This window comes from Littorina saxatilis, linkage group LG8 (genome assembly GCF_037325665.1).
Source record: "Littorina saxatilis isolate snail1 linkage group LG8, US_GU_Lsax_2.0, whole genome shotgun sequence".
NCBI classification, from domain to species: Eukaryota; Metazoa; Mollusca; class Gastropoda; order Littorinimorpha; family Littorinidae; genus Littorina; species Littorina saxatilis.
The window spans coordinates 67,484,531-67,502,380 of record NC_090252.1 but is presented as its reverse complement, the minus strand read 5'-3'; the positions used below and the strand labels follow the sequence as shown (position 1 = coordinate 67,502,380).

The following is a 17,850-nucleotide window of genomic DNA, read 5'->3' as shown; positions in this document are numbered from 1 at the left end:
CACCTAATATCTCAGTTAACGCCAACAAAAAATGGGGGGCAATTGGTCAAGGGGCATGTATCACGAGGGGTTATTGTCCTTGGGGGGAAGTTGTCGGGGGGCAATTGTCCGGAGGGCAGTTAACCTAGAACGGTTGTCTTCTGTATGCACAACACGTTTTCAGTTTTGCTGTGCATTTTAGAAGTGACATATTGCTGTTTTCACATTGAGGACTGTTTATAAAAAAGCTGCGTGTGTGTTTGTTCTTCAAGTAGGCAGTGTTATGTCAAAAGCTGATGCTTCATGTGACAATCGAAGTTCTAACTTGAGAAACGTATCATGTTTGTTTCATATTTGCACTAGTCGCTATTGCTTTTAATCAAAGGTGTTTATTAAACTCAAAACCCCCTATCAATCAACCTCAATCCCAAGCACCATCTGTGTGGGAGCAACTGATATAGCCCCTCAATTCAATCAATCAATCAATCAATGAGTCTTATATCGCGCATATTCCGTGGGTACAGTTCTAGGCGCTCTGCAATTAGGAATGTCACCATTGCTGTTGATAGTAAACATGATATCTTGTTAGAAAGAACACAAATTGGGTCTTCTTACTTATAATACTCTTCAATCATGATAGCAAGAGAAGTGTAAAGCGGTCATGCATAGCATACAAATAAAACACATATAGAATTGCAAGTTAATTTGTTTATATTCTTGGACAGTAATAATACAATCCAAAGATGGATACTATAAACTTTATATTGCACGTATTGAACAGAAAGCCTGGTGAGGTGCACTTTGTTTCCACGAGTGGCAGATAAAACACATATGGACAGCACTTGCAGTATTAGTTGCCTTTTGCTTTAAGCTTTATTGTTGTATATCCGGCACATTATGTTGTCAGTTGTTCTTTCGGATTTTTCAAAGTATGGTGTTTGTTTTTGCATGATCTGAATATTGTTGATCACAATAAAATTGATATAAATATACATTTTGTTATTATTTTTTGTATTATATGTGTGATTGTCAAATATGTATTCAACACCTCGTCACATTCAAGGTTGTTCTCTTTCTCTCTCTCTCTCTCTCTCTCTCTCTCTCTCTCTCTCTCTCTCTCTCTCTCTCTCTCTCTCTCTCTCTCTTATTCCCCTTGTTCTGTCCACAAACCTTTTCTGTCACCATTATAAATGTGTGTACATGTATATTGTATGTACGTGCCAACGTATATTTAAAAGAAATATATATATATTTTTTTATTTCTTTCTTTTTAAACAACTACTTATACATTCTTGTCAAGCTATAATTAGTACAACATATAATCATTCAATATGGCTGCATTATTAACACATTTGTGTCACGATGATGCGCACAAAATGAGACGGGTATACCCCCCTATCAGATACCTGTATTTTGTAAGGAAACGTATTTCTTGCTTTTTTGTTTCTTGCAAACTGTCATTCTGATAACAAAGAACCTTTGAATCAATAATTCAACTCAAATTAGTCAAGTTTTATTTTTGGGCCTTATTCCCACTTTTGTTAACCAGTTTTGGAGAATGACTCATATATATACGACTTGTGTCTGTGTGTCTGTGTGTGTGGGTGTTTGTGTGTGTGTGTGTGTTCGCGATGCACGACCAAAGTTCTCGATGGATCTGCTTCAAATTTGGTGGGCATATTCAGGTACACCCCAGACACAACCTGGTCGATGAAAATTTTCAACACGTGCTCTCAGCGCGCAGCGCTGAACCGATTTTGGTTTTTCTGTTCATCCATTCCCAGTAACTCTTCCTTATCTTCTCCAGTGTTCTGCGTTTATCTCCCTTCCTTCGTGTGGCCTCAATCCATATTCCCGTTACTATTTTTAGAAGGTCACTGTCCACAACGCTCAATCCATATTCCCGTTACTATTTTTAGAAGGTCACTGTCCACAACGCTTTCATCCCGGCGAAGCCGGGTATTACTCTTCCTTATCTTCTCCAGTGTTTTGCGCGTTTATCTATCTTCCTTTGTCGGCAAAGCCGGGTCCCCGGCGAAGCCGGGTATTCGGCTCTACTTCTTCCCGGCAAAGCCGGTTACTTGGCGAAGCGGGTATTCATCTAGTATATATACGACTAGTGTCTGTCTGTCTGTCTGTCTGTTTGCGATGCACGGCCAAAGTTCTCGGTGGATCTTTTTCAAATTTGGACACCGTATTCAGCTACACCCCGGACACAACCTAATCGATGATATAATTCAACACGTGCTCTCAGCGCTGAACCGATTTTGTTTTTTTTTGGTCTGGATCCACTACCAGTAACTCTTCCTTATATTCTCCAGTGTTTTCAACCGCGATTATCTCCCTTCCTCCGTGTGGCGTCAATCCATATTCCCGTTACTACGTTACTATTTTTAGAAGGTCACTGCACGTTACTATTTTTAGAAGGTCTCCAGTGTTGTGCGCGTTTATCTCCTTTCCTTCGTGCGCCGGCCACCCGGCAAGGCCGGGTCCCAGGCGCAGCCTGGTATTCGGCTCTACTTCTTCCCGGCGAAGCCGGTACCCGGCGAAGCGGGTAATCATCTAGTATTATATACATTTTTAAAGGGGCATTTTTAAAGGGGCATACAGAGTGGCATTTGATGGGGTAAAAAGATGTAGGGATTCAGCAGTTGGAGATGAACCGTCGTGTGTGTATGCACTTCATGCAGTTTTCTTTTTTTTTTTAGAAGAACAAACGCACACACAAAAATCCTTGTTTAAAGTTAAACTGACCTTATGTTTTCCTCGAAACACTAGATCTTTTGGTATTCATTCAAAATTATTCATCAAAAACGTTAAATTTGAAATTCAATTTTGCAGACTTTGAAAGAAAAGTTTCTCTTCTCTGGCATCCCGCGGAAACAGTTCACACTTTCTCATCAATGAGATGCCTGTGTTAATTAAAAACAAAGATCAATAAAACTTAAAATATTTTTTTTAATATAAAAATAAAATCGACCTACCGCCCCCACCCTATTTTTTCCCCTTTACTGGAAACAATACATATGTTTCACTAAAACAGTAAAAGAGATCAGCTGAGTTTGTTTGACACATCTGGTTATAACTAAAAGAATAAAACACAAAATAAGCCAAAGTCACAGAACAAAAAGACACTGTCACTATCAATGACTCTGAATGAGGCACTCATTGCTATCGAGCCATACCTGTTTATCTTCACCTCGCCGGGACGGAACGACAGTCTGCGTTACTGGCATCGGTGGCGGTGTTAAGGTCACTGTCCATCTCAGCTTTCACCTTTAGTTCAAACAAGCAGTGAGCACCGTCATACTCATAGCTTTCTGAAAAATAAATACTTGGAAGTTAAATAGGATCACATTGATTCCCAAACCTAACAGTAACACGCAAACATCAAAACTAGAATATTCATTATTAAATATAAGCATCTCAATTTCACTAAATAAGTAAATGTATTTTCTCTGCGAGTGTGATGTATATTTTTTATTTCTCTTTCAAAAAAATATCTGTTTTTCAACTTTATCACTGCACACACTGACACAGCCTCTGCCTGCCTCTCTGGTCTATGCATGCCTCGGGAACAAGGGTAATTTCTCTCTTTTCCGAGACTCAGACACAGAATATTCCACTATGTCAGTATGCGGAACTGAACGTTGAACATCTGTGGAAAAATAAAAAGATACAAATACAATAAACAGATATATGAAGAGCCTATTACTACTAAAGCTCCTGACAACTGCTGCCGCAATGACTCGACCAGATTAGGAACTAACCAAAGTTCACCAAGAAACAGACAATGAGACATAAAATGATAAACGAACATTCAGTTTTTATGGTGCTGTATGCGACCCGCGAATCGGGATTCGGATGGCATTTTCACTCTTCCACAACTCCTTAAAAACAAACCACTGCATCAATCAACTTTATGTTTTTGGAAAAGATAGTTCATTCATTCATCTTTCAGACAAAACAAACATGAACAAATAGAACAGTGTTCTTCTAGGCGAAAAAAAAGAAAGTGTGAAAAACTCTCTCTGCCATTAAACTCGAAGCCGAACTGAAGGCGAAGGCCGCGCGCTATCAAAATTCAAATTCCCAAATCTTTCCTTCAGTTGATCAACTTACCTATTCTTGAAAGAAGTCAATTTTCATTTCAGAGAGAAGGATAAGATTACCTTGCATCCAATAAGCAAGTCAAAAATACAAGTCAAGAAGAAGAAAAAGCAAAATAACGCCGATACAATGTAAATTGACAGAGTTCTAGCCAACAGGAAGTTAGAGATTGAAGTATGGCTGACAGACAAAAGAAATAACTTCAATAAATTGCTCTTTGCAGTCAAGGTAACTGTCTCCCCTGGAATTGAACTTTCATCAAAAGATTTTCTTCCACAGCAAAATAAAATAAAATGAAAAAATGCTGAGAACAAATGTTATGTAACCATTGAGTAGATAATTAGTTTCAAAGTTACTTTAGTTTACATTTTTTTGTTTAATCTGATTGTTTTTCATGTTTGTATCTGTTTGTTATGGGTGTTCATATAGATTTCAGTTATCTTTTCTGTTTATATAATAATTTTATTATGCCTTGCAAAGATTTTCCCACGACATTATTTTGTGGAAAGCTGATTCCTACAACAATACCAAATCACCATTACAATAATAATAATAATACATGCTAAAACAATTATGATAATAATACAAATTAAAATATTCATTATATTTAATTTAAGATAAAAATAATCAGGATAATAATTAAACAAACAAATGTTAGTAATAACAAAATGATTAGATATAAATTAAATGGGAAAACCATTTCAAAAAACAAAAATATTTTATTAAACTTTTAAATGTATTTTTTTTTTTTTACCGAAACTGTCTTAAGATAAACTGAAAAATAACGGATTGAAAATTGTTTATGCTATTTTTTTTTCTAAAAAAATAAAAGAAGTTTTTGAAGAAGAATAACTATTCATAACCAAAATGCAAAAGTAAATATTTTTTAATAACATCAAATATAATAAATTATTTCATGAAGAACAAGCATAAACATACGGTATAAAATTAGGAAAAACAATAATTGCAATCACCTTTTTCAAATCCATGCGTGCTATACACTGCGTGGTGAAGTCGTTTCGAATGCGACAATCTGCGTAAAAGTTGGCGAAAAGTAACGCGCGCGAAGCGAAGGTGTCACGAGGCCGTACGCATCCCCGCATGAAAAACGCAGAAATAACGCATGCGTCACGCAGAATTATGCTGGCTGGTTATGTGTGTGTTTTGTGCATGGGATTTTTAATATAATACATGTGTCATGAATTATTATTCTGAAGCGCGAACCTGTCAAGAATAGAATAGGCAACCGAGACTACTCGTGCATTACACGACGTAGCCAAGTGACGTATTCATATGACGTATCCAAGTGTACTGACGTAAACTAAAATCGTTTCACGAGAGGGTCGTTTTCCGCAAGTCCATGGAGCGAAGAACGCTTGGAGGAAAAGCCGTTCCCCTTCTTTGAAGGTAAGTGACTGTGATTATTACATCGACAATCGTTCCACGGGATCTGGGCGGAGATGAGTGTATCGTGTCAGTCATGTACATTGTGTTGTTGTCAAGTTGTGTACGTTTGAATGTGCGCTGTTACCAAATCCCCATTTTCCGAAACACAGTAATAGAGAGAACGATAATAAAATATGAACAAACCAAGTCTTTTAGACAGGCTGTGTAGGTAACACATATGGCCCTTTGATCTGTTTCAGGAACCCACGGTCCAATGATTCATTCATCTTCCTCTTCCTCATGTTGCCGTAATTGTGGAGAGAGATGTAACCAGACTACTTCTGCTATTAACTTGATGATGGTGTCTTGAGAAGAAGAGTGACGAACCAAACCAGGAGCGCGGTCTTCTAGACCAGTCAAGTGCTACAAGTCATCTCGAGTACCTTTTCAATGACATCGAGCTAAGTCAAAACTTCATAAACATTATGTGTATTCCTTTTGTTTTGATGTCCTCCAAGGGAAAATTCCGAAGAACGTTTGCAGCGGCGGAGTCACGTTAGATTACCGTGACAGAATTGAAATCCAGCAGCAATAGACATTTGATCAGAGTGTGCTGTGATGCAAGTAACATGACCTAGCTTGAACAGTGTGTGATACATTTAGTACGATACTGATATTTAGCAAAAATATAGACTAACCTGATTAATGTGTGCTGCATTGCAAGAATTTTATTAACACTATCCATGTATTAAATTATATAAACCTGTGTTGATCTTTCTCTGCTACTTCGAGAGCATGGGAAAGAGTGAAAGAAAGTAAAGTCCAGGCAGTACCTGTTTCTTTAGCTAATACGAAAAGGCGGCGTGTTTTCCTTTCATAAACTTCCTTTGGAAGGCGCACGCAGAAAGAAACAGGCTGACGAAAACTGACTTGTGACATATGGGGGCTTCGTCCGGGATTTTGTAACTCGTAATTTCAATTTGGCTTCCCCAAACAAATTTTCTTCAAACAAATTCCCTATTCGTTTTTCGTTTGTGTGTTCGTCCGTTCATGTTCATCATCGTATAAATCAACTTTTGTATTTATTCATGTTTATAGTTAGTTCATCATTTAACGATAACAGAGTCTGACGTGTGTGCTTCAGCACACGGGAATAATCCAAATGAAGAGTGACGCAAGGCTTTGACGTCACTATAATAATTCACGTAAAGCACTAATGTTATAGTAGTTTAGTTCCCCCTATTTGGCTGTGCTAAACAAAAGGCTATAACAGAAGACAGTGGACTAACACCCTGTCAGGCCATCCTGTGTCCCTTAGTCGACAAAATTATAATATTGTTGGTCGCCGTGGGAGGTTGGTGGGCGAATTGGGTTATATACGAGGGATAGCACTCATCTTCGTCCAGAAGGACCGTGGAAGTGAAGTTGATTCTGCAGACAGTCACACTTCACAACGCCAAGAGTAAGGGTTAGGAAAATTAGATTATTGTCTATACAGCAGTAGATAATTGAAGAATCTTATTTCGACTTACTGTGCGATAGAATCGAGTTGATATTAATATAGGCGAAAGGTCCACGTTGATGGAGCGCCGATGAGATATTAAAATGAAGTTCACTCGATAGAACGGTATATTGTTTGACATATATACCAGTAGAACCATAAATTCTAGTGTTAGGTATCCGTGGTTGTAAAAGGATATTAGAATGGTTCAGAGAAATCGTGTCATTGGGACACGTAACGTTTACTGAGGTAACGTTGAACGTTCATGAATTCAAGTAGCAAAGTGAGCTTCACTAAAGTAACACTTCATTCTATAGTGGGGGAGTTTTCTCTCTCTAGTAAATAGTGTGTGAAAAGCAGTTTAGTCAAATCGGTTTTTCAACCGAGCATCACGTATTTGCAGTTTGATTCAGTGAATATCTGTGTGTGAGTTAACGTAAAGGATATGCAAACATCCAAACACCCGAGTACTAGGGCGCATATAGCAAGAATGAACGCTGACCCGCAGAACCAGAATACGGCCGAGGCCGTAGTTTCAGATGTTGAAGGGGGTGACACATATGTCAACACCCCAGGAGAATCGAGCGATAATGATTCTCAGACGTTAGGCGCGCGTGTAACGACTTATGTATCCGCTGCGAGTAATGAACGTGCAGGTCCGATCCACCCTGTAAAATCCGGATTAGAGTGGACTCGCGAACTTTTGGCGATAGGACGAGAGTTAGGACTCGAAGGCAAAGACTTGCGTGAGTTTGTAGCTGAAGAACGCGCACGAGAGGAACGAGAAGCTCACGAACGCGAACGTGAACGTGAAGAACGCGCACGAGAGGAACGTGAACGTGAAGCCGATCGCGCGTTTCAGCTAGAACAGTTGAGGATACAAACGGAAGCACGCCGAGACAACGCCAACAATAACGCGTCGAGGCGTCGTGGGGATGACGACTTTATCCCAAAAATCCCTTTTCTTGATGACAAAGACGACATCGAGAGTTGGTTTGCACAATTTGAACATTATGCAACCGACTGTCATCTCGACGACGAACGCAAAGCTACGAGAATGGTGTATTTCCTGAAAGGAAAGGCGAGAACCATTTATGCAAAACTCAGTTTCGAAGACGCGCGCAACTACAACACTTTGAAGAATGCGTTGTATGATGGATTTCAACTGACAGCAGATCAATATCGGAAGAAATTCCGTCAGCTGAAGCGAAACCCATCTGACACGTACAAAGAACATGTCACCAAACTTGAGCGCATCCTCGATAAATGGATCGAGTTAGCCAAGTGCGATGAACATGTGGCAGATCTGAAGGATCTAGTTCTCAGAGAACAATTAGAGAACACCTTCCCTACCGAAGTGATGTTGCACGTACTTGATCGGAAACCGAAGTCTGCGAAAGAAATGGGCGAAATTGCCACGGAGTACGAACAATCACGTTCGAACATCAGGTCACGGCAATCTCACCAAAACCATTCTAGCGGCAGCGCGTTTTCGAACACGAAAGGTTCGAACGTCGTCGAAAGTGACGCGAAAGAGAAATCGTCACAGAAAGAACATAAATACGTGAGCGATGATGAAAAACAAAGACTGAAAGCCACAGGCTGTTGTTTTTTTTGCAAGGGCAAAGGGCACCTGTCGCGATTTTGTCCCAATAAGGGAGAAAGCGTTCACGCAGTTCATGTTCGAAATGAATTTGATGGACAAGAAATCCCCGTACATCTTGACAAGCTGTGCAAGTCGTGCAAAAAGAAGGATTTCAAAGAGGAAGTGTTCATCAAATTAGACGGCCGAATCGTAAAAGCATTACGCGATTCCGGATGCTCAGGTATTATGGTCAGGGCCGACCTTATACCTGAAGAAAGGTACTTGGCAAAGAAAAAAGAAACTACTCTCGCAGAGAAGAAAACACGGAAATTGTGTCCCACGGCTGTGGCCCACATTGACTGTCCGTATTTTGATGCCAAAACCGAAGTGGTCATACTCGAAGATCCCATTTATCCTGTCCTCATAGGAAAATGGTATGGTGTAGGCCAGAACAAGAGGAAGACCCCTTTGTTTCCAGTACGTGACCCGAGTTGGTATCAAGGTGAGACCAACGCGGCGGTCAGTACACGGAAGCAAGAGAAGAGAAAAAAAAAACGGAATGAGAAACCTGTGCCGGGAACTAGTCATGATGACAGAAATACACACAAGATGTATTCCCCGCAAGATCTCAAGAAGGCTCAGAATGATGATGAAACACTGGCAAAAGTACGCCAAATGGCTGTTTCAGGAGAATCATTCCACGGTGTGAAATATGTATACAAGAAAGAAATCTTGTACAGGACAACCCTCGACAAAACCGGGAGTGAATCTAGTAAAGTCGTTGTTCCCAAAGAAATGAGAAGCAAAGTGCTTTCTTTTGGGCACGACCACCCGATGACAGGTCATCTCGGGCAAAAGAAAACCACTGATAGAATCAGGTGTGAGTTCTGGTGGCCAGGTTTGGTCGGAGACATAAAACGTTACTGTCTCTCGTGTGACACATGCCAAAGAACAGCGCCAAAAGGCAGAACCAAGAAAGCACCTCAAGACAGTCTTGGGTTCTCACCCTTTGAAATGCGGTATGGCAAGACCATCAGAGGTCCCATGCAGGTTCTGCGTCGTGCATGGACTGATGAATCGGTCGAAGGTGAACAGAAGACGTCAGCAGAATACGTTGTCGACCTCAGAAACAGAATTGACGAAAAAAAAGAAGAAGCAGAAGAACACATCGCCGTAGTCATCGAGGAAGATGATACGATGAACGATGATATCTTCCGAATAGACACTCAGAAGATGATTCCTCTGCTGGAAACTACTCGTACAGAAGATGTCACAAGCGTGAACTTCTGTAAAGAATTGAGTAGAGAAAGAACAAAAGAGGCGAAAGCGATCTGTAGTGCATTCTCCAAGAATCTGACTGATGTACCGATTACTACCAAGTTGGAGAAGTGCAGAATCGAACTTACAGAGAAGAAACCTGTGTTTGTTCGTCCGAGACTCGTACCTCATGCGATGGTGAAAACGGTCGAAGACGAGATCGACGAGATGTTGAAGCTCGGGGTCATTGAACCGGCAAACTCACCGTACAATGCTCCAATCGTTTTTGTGAAGAAGAAAGGAGGTAAGAAATACCGGGTTGTGACAACCATGGAGCAGATTATTTAAGTCGCGCTTCATATAGTGACTAAATTTGGGAAATTCATTCTCAAGAAAGGGGCTGTCATGAATTATTATTCTGAAGCGCGAACCTGTCAAGAATAGAATAGGCAACCGAGACTACTCGTGCATTACACGACGTAGCCAAGTGACGTATTCATATGACGTATCCAAGTGTACTGACGTAAACTAAAATCGTTTCACGAGAGGGTCGTTTTCCGCAAGTCCATGGAGCGAAGAACGCTTGGAGGAAAAGCCGTTCCCCTTCTTTGAAGGTAAGTGACTGTGATTATTACATCGACAATCGTTCCACGGGATCTGGGCGGAGATGAGTGTATCGTGTCAGTCATGTACATTGTGTTGTTGTCAAGTTGTGTACGTTTGAATGTGCGCTGTTACCAAATCCCCATTTTCCGAAACACAGTAATAGAGAGAACGATAATAAAATATGAACAAACCAAGTCTTTTAGACAGGCTGTGTAGGTAACACATATGGCCCTTTGATCTGTTTCAGGAACCCACGGTCCAATGATTCATTCATCTTCCTCTTCCTCATGTTGCCGTAATTGTGGAGAGAGATGTAACCAGACTACTTCTGCTATTAACTTGATGATGGTGTCTTGAGAAGAAGAGTGACGAACCAAACCAGGAGCGCGGTCTTCTAGACCAGTCAAGTGCTACAAGTCATCTCGAGTACCTTTTCAATGACATCGAGCTAAGTCAAAACTTCATAAACATTATGTGTATTCCTTTTGTTTTGATGTCCTCCAAGGGAAAATTCCGAAGAACGTTTGCAGCGGCGGAGTCACGTTAGATTACCGTGACAGAATTGAAATCCAGCAGCAATAGACATTTGATCAGAGTGTGCTGTGATGCAAGTAACATGACCTAGCTTGAACAGTGTGTGATACATTTAGTACGATACTGATATTTAGCAAAAATATAGACTAACCTGATTAATGTGTGCTGCATTGCAAGAATTTTATTAACACTATCCATGTATTAAATTATATAAACCTGTGTTGATCTTTCTCTGCTACTTCGAGAGCATGGGAAAGAGTGAAAGAAAGTAAAGTCCAGGCAGTACCTGTTTCTTTAGCTAATACGAAAAGGCGGCGTGTTTTCCTTTCATAAACTTCCTTTGGAAGGCGCACGCAGAAAGAAACAGGCTGACGAAAACTGACTTGTGACAACATGATATTACCATTTGTGACTTCTGTGTGCTGTTTCAAGGCAAACTACCATCTTTAACATTCAGCCATTTCTACATGAACATGCCAAATTTGATTGCGAAATATTGATAAATGCCAGAATAACACATGAAGGGCAAAGCCCATACGACTCACATGCTTTACACATTTTTCCTACCAAAATACATGTGACCTTGACCCAAGGTCAAGGTCATCCAAGGTCATGCAACACAAAGCTGTTAATTCAAGACATAGGAAGTACAATGGTGCTTATTGGCTCTTTCTACCATGAGATATGGTCACTTTTAGTGGCTCACTACCTTATTTTGGTCACATTTCATAAGGGTCAAAGTGACCTTGACCTTGATCATATGTGACCAAATGTGTCTCATGATGAAAGCATAACATGTGCCCCACATAATTTTTTAAGTTTGAAACAGTTATCTTCCATAGTTCAGGGTCAAGGTCACTTCAAAATATGTATACAATCCAACTTTGAAGAGCTCCTGTGACCTTGACCTTGAAGCAAGGTAAACCAAACTGGTATCAAAAGATGGGGCTTACTTTGCCCTATATATCATATATAGGTGAGGTATTGAATCTCAAAATCTTCAGAGAAAATGGGAAAAATGTGAAAAATAGCTGTTTTTTAGACAACATTTATGGCCCCTGCGACCTTGACCTTGAAGCAAGGTCAAGATGCTATGTATGTTTTTTGGGGCCTTGTCATCATACACCATCTTGCCAAATTTGGTACTGATAGACTGAATAGTGTCCAAGAAATATCCAACGTTAAAGTTTTCCGGCCGGCCGGCCGGACGGACGGACGGACGGACGGACGGACGGACGGACGGACGACTCGGGTGAGTACATAGACTCACTTTTGCTTCGCATGTGAGTCAAAAATCATGAAATTTGTACCCGCCGCCAGCTAGTAGTGGGGCCTCTTGAAAGAATTACATAATCTTCCCATGCTACCAGATCTGTGGTAAATGCAATCGACTTCGATCTAGCACGCATGAGGTAGAGACGACTATAGTGTGCAATATCTAAAAACAAATAGAATCACGTACCAGTTTGTACTGGCAGGGATGGCCAAATCCTCCGCCCGGTCGCCAGGGGCAAGTAAAACAATCTGCCGGGCTAGTAGACACCGCCTAGAAACTCCGGCTGGCCAGTGACAATTCTGGTCAAATGCGACCCTTTTGATTGTAATATCTGATTTTAAAGCCATATAAACACTGCAGATCAACTGTGTTCTGGTACCGGGCCAGCGACATTTTTGCCAGACTAGTGCATTTCTTGAAGTTATTCGCCCGGTTGGATGTGGTTAGTCGAAACTACCTTAATATAGTTTTGGCGATGACTGTTTTTTGTTGTTGTTAATCTGTTATTTGATGCCGACACTTTGACTAAATATGATCGATCCTCGCATGGTCACATTTCAAGGAAAATTAAAGCTAAGTTCAGGCAAAAAGTATAAAATTGTCATGTTCCTCAATGTCTATGAGGCCAGAGCAGAAGATGTAGAGGTTACATGCCGAATCCGGTGCGCCGCTAGCCCTAAGTGTCACTTGTGCTACGTATCGTTTGCGCTATTTTCTGTAGTGCTATCGACACAAATTGCCAAAAACAGTAGTGCTATCGGCACGTAGTGCTATTGCCACCATTCACACATGCCATTATCACTACATCTCAATAGAACTACGTGTCGATATCACTAATTTTTTTTTAAACCCATATACCGTAGCGCTACGTGTCCATAACGCTACGTGTCGATAGCACTATACTACATGTTCAAACGGCAGACACTTCCCTTTGTGTGTGCGTGTGAATATACATATATATTGTCTGCATGGCTGTCTGACAGATCTGTATGTCTGTCTGTCTCTGTCTCTCTCTCTGTGTCTCTGTCTCTCTCTCTCTCTCTGTCTGTCTCTCTCTCTCTCTCACTCTCTGTCTCTCTGTCTCTCTCTCTTTCTCTGCACCTCTCAATCGCTCTTTCTCGGTACATCTTTTACATCGCTCTCTCCTTGTCTCTCCCGATCCCCTCCCCCTTTCTCTCCCCATCTGTCTTTCTGTCTTCTCTCGCTCTTTCTTTCTCGCTCGCTCTTTCCCCCTCCCCACTCTCTCTCTCTCTCTCTCTCTCTCTCTCTCTCTCTCTCTCTCTCTCTCTCTCTCTCTCTCTCTCACTCTCTCTCTCTCTATCTCTCTTTCTCTCTCTCTCTCTCTCTCTCTCTCTCTCTCTCTCTCTCTCTCTCTCTCTCTCTCTCTCTCTCTCTCTCTCGCATGATACCGTATATACATACACGGATGTTTTTCTGTGTGTGAGTTTGTGTGTACGATATCGTGTGTACGTATGCGTTTGTGCGTGTGCATGTGTGTGTGTGTGTTTGTGTAATGAAGAGAGAGAGGGAGAGATAGAGAGAAAGAGAGAGAGAGAGAGAGATAGAGAGAGAGATAGAGAGATAGAGAGAAAGAGAGAGAGAGAGAGAGAGAGAGAGAGAGAGAGAGAGAGAGAGAGAGAGAGAGAGAGCGCGCGAGCGGTAATTGAATTTGCCTTTTACTGAATGAAAACTATTGTCAAAAAAAGTGCATTAAGAACTAAGACCAACCAACCATGAAACAAGTCGCGTAAGGCGAAAATACAATATTTAGTCAAGTAGCTGTCGAACTCACAGAATGAAACTGAACGCAATGCCATTTTTCAGCAAGACCGTATACTCGTAGCATCGTCAGTCCACCGCTCATGGCAAAGGCAGTGAAATTGACAAGAAGAGCGGGGTAGTAGTTGCGCTAAGAAGGATAGCACGCTTTTCTGTACCTCTCTTTGTTTTAACTTTCTGAGCGTGTTTTTAATCCAAACATATCATATCTATATGTTTTTGGAATCAGGAACCGACAAGGAATAAGATGAAAGTGTTTTTAAATTGATTTGGACAATTTAATTTTGATAATAATTTTTATATATTTAATTTTCAGAGCTTGTTTTTAATCCGAATATAACATATTTATATGTTTTTGGAATCAGCAAATGATGGAGAATAAGATAAACGTAAATTTGGATCGTTTTATAATTATTTTTTTTTTTTACAATTTTCCGATTTTTAATGACCAAAGTCATTAATTAATTTTTAAGCCACCAAGCTGAAATGCAATACCGAAGTCCGGGCTTCGTCGAAGATTACTTGACCAAAATTTCAACCAATTTGGTTGAAAAATGAGGGCGTGACAGTGCCGCCTCAACTTTCACGAAAAGCCGGATATGACGTCATCAAAGACATTTATCAAAAAAATGAAAAAAACGTTCGGGGATTTTATACCCAGGAACTCTCATGTCAAATTTCACAAAGATCGGTCCAGTAGTTTAGTCTGAATCGCTCTACACACACACACACAGACACACACACACACACACACACACACACGCACACACACACGCACATACACCACGACCCTCGTTTCGATTCCCCCTCGATGTTAAAATATTCAGTCAAAACTTGACTAAATATAATAAAAAGCACCCTCCATCCCTCTCTCTCTCTTTCTCTCTCTCTGTTAACTGTCTCTCTCTTCCGCTTTCTCGCTCTTTCTCTGTCTGTCAATCCCCCCCCCCCCCTCTCTCTCCCTCTCTAATTTCATAAAAGAATTTGGGAGAGAAAAAAAAGGTTTCAATATCCTCGGTTATACCCTGTGTCAATATTTGTATTTAAAATAATATGCAATACCACTGTCTTACAGTTTGTCAAAAACAAAGCCCTTTTTTTCTAAACAGATCAAAATCTGAAAGAAACAACTGAAAATCATGCAGAGACTTTCTTCCAAAAAGTACAAATATCTGGCAAAGTGAAAGGAACAACAAAATAACTGTGACGTCTGCTTCTCGTTCTAGGGCTGATCAGTGTTTATAAAACAGAGACAAGTGCAAAGAAGTAATAAGAAATTTAATAATTCTGTACTTTCAAAAACATGCACGTGATCATTCTTGCAGACATCAATCCCTTTCTCTTAGAACCTTCAAATGAAAGTTTTATAGATTATGATTTCTCTGGTGTGATTTCACACACACGTAACAACATTGTCTTTCTTCTTCTTGTTGCGTAGACGTTTGATATCGAAGCGCGGAACGTACTTCTTCTTCTCGTTGCAAATGTATTTCAGTTTACACAAATGAAGATATGAAGGTGTGTTAATGTTCACAAAATATAAAGTAGACTACTCATCATGATAAACTCGATCTGGGTGACACTTGGGGACGTTGGTGGTTCCTTCCGTGGTTACCGCTGACGTTGCCCTTCCCACAGTGTTCACACGACATCATTTACATAAGCATTGTACACCCCTGTACACTTGCACCTTCTGCAACACACACGTGCAATATCTGTTATTATCAAGTATGATTTCCATCGATATCATTCAATTTGTTTCTCTAAAACAAACACAGAAACAAGAGTTCACAGACTGACACAAACACATGGAAAATGAACAATACCTGTGTTTTCCTGTGAATCAATAATGTTAAAATGCATTAGCGTGTTTTACCTTCGGTTAGTGGACCTTTGGAGATCGCAAAAATGTGGAAATCCGTCCACGGAAGGTGAAACATATGCTAGTGCAATCTACGTGGCTTCGTTGATTGCTGCCATCTTGGAGTCAATGAAACGGTCAGAGCATTGCATCCTAGCAACCTCAACTGAATATATGTACAGTTCATATTCACGAATTAATACCAATGCACGCTGTTTCCTTTTGTTCTCTTCGTTTAAATTTCTTTCCATGAAGATAAACAAATTCTTGTCTTGTACGCTGGTTTGGACTAATGGCGCGAGCGTTGACGTCATATGTATACAGTGTCGTCATGACGTAGTCTCGGTCATTTAACCTCGTTTTGTGTACGCAACTAGTGAAGTCTCGATTAATATGAGAGAGGGAGTCGATACACGAATTCCATTCGTCACATAACCCCATGGATCAAGATAATTATCCTATTGCAAGTAGATAATTATTCATCGTACGACGCTCTGCTCATATAATCTGTACCGTGGTTGTCCTTGTCTCTATCTTTCTCCTCTATTGGGATCGCCCAATATCCTTTCGTCAAGTCTAGCTTTGAAAAGTATTTCGCTTTTCCTAAACTTTGAAACAGATGGTCGACATCGGTGATGGGTTCAGCGTCGAACACTACCACGTTGTTCAGAGCTCTCAGATCAAAACAGAAACGGTACTTTCCGTCCTTCTTCTTTATCAGGACGATGGGAGAGTTGTATGGAGAGTTTGCAGGTTCGATGACATGCAACTTCAGCATTTCTTCAATTTCCTTTTCGACAGTTTCTACCATGGCGTGAGGTATGGGTCTGGGTTTCACAAAGACTGGTTTCTTCTCTGTCACTTCAATGGAACATTTTTCCAGGTTCGTCGTCTTTGGCACATCTGTTAGGAACTCTTCAAATTCTTCACAGATCATCTTCGCCTCCTTGACCTTTGCCTCGTCCAATTTCTCGTCGAAATGGATGTTCTTCACATTTTCGGTTCTTTGAGTTTCTAGGAGGGGTAACATCTTCTGAGTGTCATACTTGAAAATGTCATCGTCCATCGTGTTGTCCTCTTCCATGACAACAGCCACGACCTCTTCTCCTCCGTCTTCTTCGTCACTTTCTTCTTCGTTTGAAGCAGGAACACTCGCTTGGGCAGATGAACTGGGATTGGGAGTGGCGGAACTCAATTCCCGTTCTTGGTACTCCTTGATGAGGTTGATGTGGTAGATCCGTGTTCTTCTGCCAACTTGGATCTTGTAGTCGAATTCATTCAACTTTTCCACAACCTTGTAGGGACCTGACCATGTAAGTTCCAGCTTGTTGTTCTTCACAGGGCGTAGAAGTAGAACCCGTTTTCCGACTTCTAGCGTCCTTGGTTTCGTTTTCTTGTTGAAGAAATGGGCTTGCTTGCTGGCCGCTTTCTTCAGGTTCTCACGTGCCACGTTGCACGTTTCTTCTATTCTGTTCCTGAGGTTGACTACATATTCCGCTGTAGTCTTCTGCTCCCCTGAGATTTCTTCTTCGGTCCATGTTTGGCGCAGCACTTGCATGGGTCCTTTGACAGATCTCCCATACAGCAGCTCAAACGGCGAAAATCCCATGCTTTCTTGTGGGGCTTCTCTGTATGCGAACAGGAGGGCGGGGATAAACGTGTCCCATTCCCTCGGTTGATCGATCGCTAACTTTTTCAGCATGCTCTTCAGTGTGGAGTTGAACCTTTCGACCAAACCATTCGCTTGAGGGTGAAACGGTGCAGTCATATGGTGTTTGATGCTGAGAAAGTCGTTCACTTCTTTCATCAGGTGGCTGGTGAACTGTGTGCCTTGGTCCGTTATCACTTCATCTGGGATTCCCAATCTAGTCCACATCTCCCAGAGAGCTTCAGCTACGGTGTCTGCTTGGATGTTTTTCAGGGCTACGGCTTCGGGGTATCGGGTAGCGTAGTCAACAGATACCAAGATGTATTGT

The 17,850-nt window shown here is 41.0% G+C and overlaps 1 protein-coding gene and 1 long non-coding RNA gene across 2 annotated transcripts; both read left to right on the top strand.

Moving 5' to 3' along the window:
* Nucleotides 1-5,303: 5,303 nt before the first annotated feature.
* On the top strand, nucleotides 5,304-6,241 carry LOC138974220 (uncharacterized). The gene is made up of 2 exons (XR_011458344.1): nucleotides 5,304-5,496; nucleotides 5,736-6,241. It is a non-coding gene; the product is annotated as an uncharacterized lncRNA (long non-coding RNA).
* Nucleotides 6,242-7,137: 896 nt separating this feature from the next.
* On the top strand, nucleotides 7,138-11,177 carry LOC138974219 (uncharacterized). The gene is made up of 2 exons (XM_070346948.1): nucleotides 7,138-10,432; nucleotides 10,672-11,177. The coding sequence occupies exon 1, from the start codon at nucleotides 7,422-7,424 to the stop codon at nucleotides 10,164-10,166; it is 2,745 nt and encodes a 914-aa protein (XP_070203049.1). The 5' UTR covers nucleotides 7,138-7,421; the 3' UTR covers nucleotides 10,167-10,432; nucleotides 10,672-11,177.
* The last annotated feature ends 6,673 nt before the right edge of the window (nucleotides 11,178-17,850 follow it).

Bases quoted from the DNA above. Each gene is read 5' to 3' on its own strand.
- LOC138974219 (XM_070346948.1), top strand. From the start codon at position 7,422: ATGCAAACATCCAAACACCCGAGTACTAGGGCGCATATAGCAAGAATG.